General features: G+C 45.9%; 1 protein-coding gene across 1 annotated transcript in view; it reads left to right on the forward strand.

Annotated features, from left to right (window-relative positions):
• Nucleotides 1–7,333: 7,333 nt before the first annotated feature.
• Nucleotides 7,334–10,525, forward strand: part of FERMT2 (FERM domain containing kindlin 2) — a gene marked incomplete at its 5' end in the record, with an annotated part of 31,033 nt that continues 27,841 nt past the window's right edge. Inside the window, one exon of the mRNA XM_057387593.1 lies at nt 7,334–7,567. Coding sequence (XP_057243576.1) covers nt 7,334–7,567 — 234 coding nt within the window. The remainder of the gene's footprint in view (nt 7,568–10,525) is intronic.

Genomic DNA, 10,525 nt, shown 5'->3' on the forward strand with positions numbered 1-10,525 from the left:
CTGAAATTCCAGCACGGGACTGCCCTGTTTTGGGCACCTCTGCGGGTGGGTGTGGATCCTGAATATTCGTTTCCCTGAAAAGAAAGTTGGGTGAAATTTTTGCAGGGGTAAAATAGGATGAGGGGCAATGGTTTTAAACCAAAAGAGAGGATATTTTTGGTCCCAGCTCATTCCTGTTGTTACACAAGGCAGGAGGAGGACACAGGTGACTTGTTCCTTGTGCTTTGGATTTTGCTGGAATGCTGCATCCAGCACTGGGGTCTCCAGCACAGGAAGGCCATGGAGATGCTCCAGGGCTGGAGACCTTCTGCTCTGGAGCCAGGGTGGAGAGCTGGGGGTGCTCAGCTGGAGAAGGTTCCAGGGAGAGCTCAGAGCTCCTGCCAGGGCTTGAAGGGGCTCCAGGAGAGCTGGAGAGGGACTTGGGACAAGGGATGGAGGGACAGGACACAGGGAATGGCTTCCCACTGGCAGAGGGCAGGGATGGATGCGATATTGGGAAGGAATTCCTGTCTGTGAGGGTGGGAAGGCCCTGGCACAGGATGCCCAGAGAAGCTGTGGCTGCCCCTGGATCCCTGGCAGTGCCCAAGGCCTGGCTGGACGGGGCTTGTAGCAAGCTGGGATAGTGGAAGGTGTCCCTGCCCATGCCAGAGGGTGGAATGGGATGATCTTCAAGGTCCCTTCCATCCCAAACCATTTCAGAATTCCATAGAAACAATGGTGAGAGTTGCCCATGGTGGCAGATCCAGGAGAATTTCAGGCACTGCTCTTGTTTCTCCATGGATAAAAACCCTTCCACAGGTGGTGGCTGCAGAGCAGCTGCTGTACAGGGGATTTTCCATTGCTTCTGTCAAATACAAATGGGAGATGTGATTAAAACCCCTCTCAAGCCCCATTAGCTCCGGGAGCATCAGCTCTTCCTGGCTGMAGCTTTGTTACATCAGTCTGATGATAATTTTATGGGCTGTTTATCTCCCTGTTTCAAAGTGTAATTTTTCAAGTGTTGTGACCAGAGGCTGGAGGGATTTTTGTTCCATTTTGAACTTTGCTCTGTAATTAAATCCCCGTTGGGGGATGGAGGGGACTCTGCTCCAGTGCACTCCAGAAGACTCATATTTTCCTTAAATTACAGATTTTGCCCCAAGACAGCGACTGTGTCACCCAGCAAACACACCAGCATTTCTGCTGGACTCATGATAAATGAAAATAGCTCTGTTTTTAAATTTTTTTTGCTCCATAATTATCCTGGAAGGAGTGGCTTTGGCATGTTTGAAGGAATCTGGGTTTCCAGAGGTCAGTGGGAGCAGCGAGGWGGCTCCTGGAAGGAGCAGTGGGTTCAGCTGCACAGATATATGTGTGTGTACATAGAGACACTTAGAAAACRTATGTAATTATATAAAATGTAACCAGTGTGAATAAATAGAATAAAAATACGTGTTTAGAAAAAAAAAATCAGCATCTTTGGGACCTTCTGCAATGCTCTTGGCTATTGGGATGTCCTGTGCAGGGCCAGGAGTTGGAGTTGGTGATCTTTGTGGGCCCCTTCCAACTCAGGATATCCCTTTCCCCCTTTTCTCTTTTTCCCCTTTTCTCCTTTTCTCCTTTTCCCCTTTTCCCCTTTTCTCTTTTACTCATTTTCTCCCTTTCTCCTTTTCCCTTTTTTCTTTTTCTCCTTTTCTCCTTTTCTCCTTTTCTCCTTTTCTCCTTTTCTCCTTTTCTCCTTTTCTCCTCTCCCTTTCTTTCTCCTTTCTTCTTCCCATCCCTTCCTATCCTCCCCCTTTTCCTCCCTTCCCTCTTTATTCTTCCCCTGCCCCAGCACTACAGTCCTGCCCCATGCACCAAATTAGCCCTTTTTTTTAGTATTTCTGAATATTTTAGGAATTTTGCCCTCTTCCCTGATTTTGTCAGTCCTGTGAGGCTGTGCCTTCCTTCCTCATGGACACATGGAAAACCCACCAGAGCAACCACACGAGATCCTGTACAGCAATTTTTAGGGATGGTTGTTGGAGATTTTTTCTCTTTTTTGCTTTTAGTCTTAAATTTCTTCCTTTCCCATTTTTTAAATACTTTTGCCTTGTTTCCCGTGCTCAGTAGCTGAGGGAGCAGCAAAGGGTATCCCCCATCCCTGAGCTCACCCAGGGCATTCCCAGTTATTTATTGCTGGAAGTCTCTTCTCTGTTGAAGGATTTTTTCCCCTCCTCCAGCTTCCCAAGAGGGGTGTGGATGCAGCCAACACCCAGCCCAGGGCTTGGAGAGCCCCTTGGAGCTGTGAGGGTTGGATTAAGGTGTTATCAGCAGGAATTTGTGTTTAAAAGTACTTTAATCAGCCACCTGCACTCTGTGTTTTTTTCCACATCTGTATTCTTTCAATTCACTGTGAAGTGGATATTAATGTTARTTTTTTTAAATCACCAAAAAAATAATGTGACTGCTCCTATTTTTATTTTCTTACAAGAAACCTCAAGGAGTTTCAGTAAACTCAGTGAAAAGTGGAAAATTTGGGGTTGGTTTTGTTTTTTCTAGGCAGAATAGTATGTACAAAAATGACTTTTTGCATGAGGGAATGCTTGGTTTGTGAATTGATTTCAATCCCTGCACTGTGACTTTATATATATATATATATATATATATATATGTGTGTGTCATTTATATTTGTATTTTAATATATATTTATATAAATATATGGCATTTATATATGTATACATAGGCGTCTGTATATATGTGGATATATTTTGATATGCATATATTTTGTGTGTTTATCTGTAATTATATGTGCATACAATTTGGGTCTGTCTCTTTTATATATGCACATAATTTTTAATATATATTAAACTTTTTTAATATATGTGTGTGAGATAAGTGTATATGTGTATTTTTATATGCATACAACATACTTTATATATTATACATATAAATATATACATATATATAATATATAAAAATATGTAATATGTATTTAAATGCTTTTATTTATATTTTTATTATTTTTTATTTATATTTATATGTAAATAAAAAATAATGAAAAGGAATTTTGCCACCTCAGCTTCCCAAGTGTGCCTAGACCAGATAATCCTGATTAAAGCCACCCCTGGGAAAGAGCCAGGARCAGGGAAAGCTGTGAGGCRAATTCTGCTCTTAYGGAAAACCCACCAGTGGGATGGATGAGCTTTGGYTCTGCTGTGTTTTGCTCCAAAGGGGGAAATGTCCTCTTGGATTGTCCCTGTGGGAATGCTGAAGAATTGAATCCATTTCTCTAAAAGCCATCATTTATAATTAAGGAATGAGCTGCAGCCTCTGCTCCAGCTGCTTCCGCTGCCTCTCTTAAGGCGGAGGGAATTGCAGTGAAAACAGCRTCAGCTGCAAATCTTCTGTTCCCAAAAATCCACCAAAAATCCATGATCCAGCCCAGGCAGGCTTGCAGAATTCCCTCCGTAACTCCACTTTTTAATCATTTCCCCCCCGTGTTTAAGTGATGGAGGGATTTGTAAAGTCTTTGCTTTCCTATGGATTTAATCCTGAGTGTGTGTGTGGAAGGGAATCTGGTGCCACCCCAGGGATGCCTCTCCCAGAGGTGGGAAAAAAAAAGGAAAAAAAGAGATTTATTCGGTCATACCACGGCTCTGTGCTCCTGAGCAGTGCACGGAAGGAGAGCCCATCTGCAACGGGGGATATCCCAAAATAACAAGGAAAATACGGTGTTTATACAGCGCTGGAGACTTGTATCCTACTGCTTGTAAGTCCTAAGCTGGCCCAGAGAAGCTGCCAAGTGACAGCAGAGCTTCTGCAGGAAGGAGCTTCAATAGCTGCTGCTGCAGGAAAGGGACTTTAAAAAAMCATGGATTGGCAGAGGGAGAGCGTTTGGGAGCGGCCAAGTCCTGGGATCAATGGGATAAGTGGGCTATCAGGCAGGGTTGACTCGATTTTCTTTGCCCTTCACCCAAATTCWGCCTCGCTGCTTGAATGCTGATTGTTTTTGTGGGGCTGTGTGCGACAGCGAGCCCAGAATTAAAACTCACCCCGTGTGCATCTCGATTCACGCTGATTTTCTGCTGCTTGGATTCTGGGTGGGGGTTTAGTGGTGGCTGTGGGWATTAAAATCTGCAATTGTAATTCATGCTGGACAAGCCGGCGGGATGTGACTGCGGCCAGGCGCCGGCAGGGATTGAAAGCTGAGCATGTCTCAGGTTTAAAACACTTTAGAGAGCAGCTCTTCCCTGCTTCTCTCACTGCTGTGTCCTCACAGAGGTTCCTGTACCCATTTGTGGGATTTAAGATGCCACTTGCATTCTCAGCGCTGTCTGAATGGCTTTCCAAGGGGAACAGCTCCGTGGGTTTTGCTGTACAAAACGTCCTCAACGTCCCTCATGCACGTCCCTGCCTCTTGGCACAGCTCTGGGRGGAAAATGCAACACTGGGTTCTTCCTGGAAAAAAATAAAACCACAGCTGGGTTTGCCAGTCTTCCCAGGCTGCAGAGGTTTGGGTTCAGGGGAAAGGTGGGGGAAGCAGGGAGCAGGGATTATTTTGGAGGCTGGGAAGGAAGTGCTGTGCTTCCCTTTCCCGAGGGTGTTGCTGCTGGGTTGGGCTCCTGGAGCTCCCTGAGCCCAGCCCCTGCTCCAGCTGACGCTGACAGCTCCAGCTCAACATCCCTGCTGCCTTCACCTGGGACATTCATTGCCTGGGGGGATTTGTTGTGAGCCTTCTATGTATGCAACTGATTCCATAGAATCCTTGAAGGGTTTGGGTTGGAAAGGACCTCAAAGCCTTGCAGTGTCACCCCCATGGGCAGGGACACCTTTCATTATCCCAGGGTGCTCCAAGTCCCATCCAGCCTGGCCTTGGACACTGCCAGGGATCCAGGGACAGCCACAGCTTCTCTGGGCACCCTGTGCCAGCATCTCCTCACCCTCGCAATCAGGAATTCCCTCCCAACATCCCATGTAACCCTGCCCTCTGGCAGTGGGAAACCATTCCCCCTTATACTGCCACTCCAGGCTGTTTTTAACAGTCTCTCTCCATCATTCTTGTAGCTTCCTCATGCACTGGAAGGCCACACTTAGGTCATCCCAAAGCCTCTCTTCTCCAAGCTGAACAATCCCAGCTCTCTCAGCTTTTCCTCCATCCCTCTGATCAGGTTGATCCAGCTCCTCTGGACTCTGCAGCAGCTCCGTGCCCATCACATTCAGCAGCTCAGGGGAGCCTCTGGATCTACAAACACCACTTGAAATTTGCAGCCTGTAGTAACCTTCTCAGTTCGAGGTCTGGGATCTCTAAGATGGGTTTGCAGTACTTGGTGACTTACCTGAACTCTGATAAATGAATGGCTAGCTGATAAATTGATAATAGTTGATAAATGTGAATAAKATTATGAAAAAGATGAGTTGATAAATATCAAATGGCCAGTGACTGATRGCAGTAGATGGGAAGAGCCTGAGCTGGAATATTCAGTGTTGTCATGAAGCTGTAGTGCCAACAAATCAGTAACTCGTGAACTGGGACTCTGGTGAAGGTTTATAAATCTTTGATCAGATTTAACCAGGCTGCTGGCATTCCCTRGAGTGCAAGGATTGCTCCAAGCAATCCCAGATCCATTGCAAAGGTTCTTGCCAGCGTGCAATACTCAACCCCACAAAGCAGCTGCTAAACATTTGCCAGCCTCTTTTATATATAACTACCCCATGGGATAGGGACAGAGCTTCCCCTTCCTGCTAGAACCAACATCCCACTGTTAATTGAAAGTGTTAATTACTCTCAGGCCCAAAGACTCATTTTTGTGCAGTGGCCTGAATGGTTAATCTGCAGTGGAAGCCCAAATCCTCTCCTGTTAGGCATAAATGCTACCGGCTCCAAATGCCTTTGGTTTTTTCCTCCCCCTGATTTTTGGTGCCAAATCGTTCAGCTTTCAGTAGGGCAGAAGTTGGACTTCATTACCAGAGTCCATTGTAATGATTTCTTGGATTTTTTTCCGGGTAGACAAGGCTTGTGCAAGTTTGCATGCTTTTCTATATTTGGTTTTGTTTAATTTGATTGTACAAAGCTGTTGAAAAGTCCAGCCGAAYGTTTCCACTTTCTGCAGTCCTGATTGTGCCATTGAGCCAGGAGTTCAAAGGGAAAATCCAGCTCCTGCTGGGTTTTCTCAGCAACCCKGAGCTCGAGATCCTGTTTTGAGATAGGGACAGACAAAAGTTCATTTATCACGCTGTTCTCATCTCAGTTGTGGGGATGATCTTCCCCATTACAGGATTGTGGAATATCCTRAGCTGGGAGGGACCACRRGGATCATCCAGTCCAACTCCTGGCCCTGCACAGGACAATATCAAGAATTCCAGCCTAATGTTGGTGCTGGAGTGTGTTCCTTGGTACCTTCARTCTCTGTGGTGTTGTGTCTGCTGGGGCTTTGCCCTTGGATTCCTCTGGAATTGCTTCTGGCTGGTGCCAAAGGATGGAGRCAGAGCTGTTGGGATAAATGTTAGCTGATGGGTTTTATTTGGGTGTTTCGTGATGGAAATCCAGGATCACGGAAGGATCCGGAGCTGAAACCTGAATTATTATATCACTAAATATATTACATTCTATATCATCCATTTCTCCTCTTTTCTCTGTATGGTAGAAGGACACAGCACCATTACTGGTTGTCAGAGTGGAAGATGCTCTGCAGGAGTGGCAGGGCCATGAGACAGCGAAAAATATTCCAGGGGTTAAGAGAAATATCTCACAGGGTGTGTCTTTTGGAGTTATCACCATGCTTTGGTTCCTCAAATGCTTCCCAACTTGGAGGTGACCTCCAGTGACCCCGTGGTTGCATCCCTGCTGGAAGGAGATGTGGCTGTTGGGTTTTGTTGTTCCTTTGGGAGGTGATTTTTAGTTTCAGTCGGGAATTTTCAGATTTTTTTGTAGAAACTGAAAGTCTTGTTGAATTCTTCTTGCAAACCTCCTCCTCTTTCTGTTCTCCATGTGTGCAAGGGTGGCTGGGATATCACAGGTGTCCTGGATGGTGGGGTTGGAAAAATTCAAGAATTTATAGTTAAACCCCCAAAACTGTATAAAATCCCTGCTGGGGAAGGCGTTGGGTCACTCATGACCCCTTGGCTTTGTGTTCCAGCTGGGATCACTRCTGGCATGGTGATCCATGGACACGTTGTGTCTCATCCTTATTCCCCTTGGGTACTTCCCTGCTTTTATATCAAAATAATGTTGAATACAAGCAGTTATTTGTATCAAAAAAGGGCTTTTGGAGTTTTTTTGGATCCATAGTTCCTTCTCAGTTCAGCACATTTTAAACTTCTKTTGTCCTCTGAAGTCGCTTTTAACYGGGGAAAAATGGCTTCTTTGTTGCAGATGTCAAGAAGGACTGGTCAGATCACGCGCTGTGGTGGGAAAAGAAGAAAACTTGGCTCCTCAAAACTCACTGGACGTTGGATAAATATGGGATACAGGCAGATGCCAAGCTCCAGTTCACCCCTCAGCACAAGCTGCTGCGCCTGCAGCTGCCCAACATGAAGTACGTCAAGGTGAAAGTCAACTTCTCCGACAGGGTCTTCAAGGCTGTTTCTGACATCTGCAAAACCTTCAGTAAGTGTTGAAAAGCACCCCTGGGGAGCTTCTCAATCAGTTTGGATCCTGCTGCTGCTTTGGTGCTCAGGATTGTCCTGTAAATTTGGTAAAACCTCGGTGTTTTCTGTCTTGGAACAGCCAAGAGTCACTTGGGCATCAAGCAGCCCTGATGTCCATTCTTCTTTCCTTCCAGATCTATTCTTTTGTGTGCAAATACTTAAATAACAGGATCAATTCAACCAAAAAGTGATAAAAATGCATTTTTTGTTCTGCATTCTCTTCCACAGCAGGGCTRCCCTCAGGGTTGTCACAGGAGGGGTGGTACCAGTCCTGCTCGATGTTCAAGCTGCTGGTGTTGGGTTGTGATTTTCTTTTTCCCCTGCAAATTTATGTGCTGGAGGAAAAGCAAACCCTGAAATGGGAAATCTGCCAGCCCTGTGGGTTCTCCTTCTAGTGGAAAATCACATTAGAGATTAAGTGGTGAATCTTCACTGTAAAACTGTCTGGTGGAGGGAAGGAACTGAGTCTTGCTGTCTCCTCTTCACCTTCTTTTCCTTGGGGAAAAGCCCAGGAGAAATTGTGCCCTACCAGGCATAATTTTCATCTTYACAAATTCCTGATCCCAAAACCTGRTGTTTCTTCCTGCTCACCAAAAAAAACCACCAGTGGGGAGATCCAGTTCCGCCCTGAGATGCTCCCATAAGTGCTCCATACTGGAATCCTCCCCTCCAAAAGGAGCCTGCAAGCCAACCTCAGCTGCAGTAAATCTATTCCTGCTCTCAGAAGGCAGCTGAGGTTACTCTTGGCTGACCCAATCGTTTGGGGAGGCAGGAAAAGCTCGTCCCTACGTGCAGTGTCCAGCACATCCGTGGTTCTGGTGGTATTTTTAGCTGGTTACAGATCTCTGCTGTCCCTTTCCTGTTTTGTTTGAGTTTTTTTACACGTAAATATTGGGCAGTTTCTCCTTAAAATAGAAAATGCTTAGCCAGCATTATTCCTGAGTGGATTTGGCTTCCCCCACCCTGTCCCATTGGCATTTGGGATGTCGTGCTAGACAGGGAGGTCCCAGGCTGGGCTGCTGATGAATCTGTCCAGCAATGACTCACGTCAGGAAATTCTGATAYGGTTAATCACGGGACAGGAGGTCTGTCACTGATGCTGTCACAACCTTACATGGGTCTGAAGCAGCTTTTCCTTCCAACTCCACAGCTTTCTGTGCCTTTATGAACAAGCCAGCAGAATAATCCTAATATTTAAAGATGTGGGAGGGGGAAAAAGCTCTGGGATAGCAGTGGTGGGAGCTCTCTGAGCAGGCAGCAGGACACGTCCATCAAGGGTGGTGCTGACTTCCCTTCTGCAGCATCCGACGTGCTGAAATTAATGTTCCTGATTTTGGGGAAAGCAGGGCTTTTACTGGAAATTTCACTGTGCTGTGAGTGACTYTTAGCAGCCTGAGCTGTTTGAGGGCAGACAGAAACTGCAGTGATTGAGTTGTTTAGCTCTCCCAGTTGTGTTTATTGGGAGCCAGATGTTCAGCWGAGCTACTGGGGAGATGATCCATGAGCTCGGCATCAGCTTGAGAAAGAGGGGTTGGGATGTGGGGAAGTGAAAGGGCTGAAGCTGGAGGGGGTGGGATATTCCTTCCAGGATCACAGAAGTATAAATTCAAATTATATACAAGTTCATATTATGTAAGTGTTAAAGTGCCACTGTAGATGTCAAAATACCACTACTTATATGTGTCGTATTTAATATATTTTAACATTTATATACTTTATATAAAARTGTATATTATATATTAATATAAAATGTTTATTAGAAAAGTATATATTACACATAAGGAATAAAACCTTAGCTGTGAGGGTGACCCTGGATCCCTGGAAGTGTCCAAAGCCAGGTTGGACCAGGTTTGGAACACCCTGGGATGGTGAAAGGTGTCCCTGCCCATGGCAGAGGGGTGGAATGGGATGATCTTTAAGGTCCCTTCCAACCCAAACTCATCTGTGATTTTGTGATTCTGCCATTCTCCTTTTTCCCTCCTCAGTTGTGTTTATCCTGCCTCATTTCTATCCATCACCTCACCGTGTACAGGCTGGCTGCAGAGAGCTCTTGTATCCCATATTAATCAAGCTAATTAATTGTCTCTCCAAGGAAAGCTGAGCTGRTATTTCAGGCTGGAAGGGAAGAGTGATCCCAGCATAATCCTTGTCTTTGTAAATCCCTGATTTCTGGAGTTGGGCTCCRGGGAAGTTAGGACAGGGCTGTGCCTGGGGGTTGCTCCTGTTTTGGCTGTTCCTGTTTGCTGCTGTTATCCCAGCTCAGTTAATTACACACCTCAGTAACTCCAGCACAAAGCATCATTAATGAGTAATTGAAGTGATTCCTGATGTTCTCATTTATAAAATCCTGGACACACAAGCAGAAACACCCGTGAATGGATTATTTAGGGATGGATTATTCATTCTTCTGTTCCTTTTCTATTACCCAGAGGTGTCCCCTTTGCAGAGTGGGGTTGATTTTTAAAGACAAGTCTCTGCTCTTGTGCAGAGGAAAATTATTCCAAAGGGCAGCTCCCCAGGGCTCCCAGGAGGTGACTGTGGGAAGATGCTGGAGCCACTCACACATCCCTCACTTTCCTGGAGGTCGTGTGAAGCCGGAAGAAACCCAGTGACATTCCCAGTGGCTGGATTGCTGTTCCTTGATTCCCACAGCAGCCAGATGGGAGGGTTAAAAGCATGGATGGAGAGGAGAGGAGAGGAGAGGAGAGGAGAGGAGAGGAGAGGAGAGGAGAGGAGAGGAGAGGAGAGGAGAGGGCAGTGCATGGGATGGGATGGGCAGCCCTCATCCAAAGGGTGGCCTGGAATCCTGCCCAGGAGCAGCTTCTGGCAGGCAGCTCTGGCCTGAAGGGCCAGCTTTGATCTGCAATTAAAGACCGGACAAAGAGAAAGTAAAACTTCACTTTTTTTTTTTTTTTTT

The sequence above is a fragment of the Malurus melanocephalus genome, unplaced genomic scaffold, assembly GCF_030028575.1.
Source record: "Malurus melanocephalus ecotype Western Australia unplaced genomic scaffold, MMel_1.1 scaffold_1267, whole genome shotgun sequence".
Classification (NCBI taxonomy): domain Eukaryota; kingdom Metazoa; phylum Chordata; class Aves; order Passeriformes; family Maluridae; genus Malurus; species Malurus melanocephalus.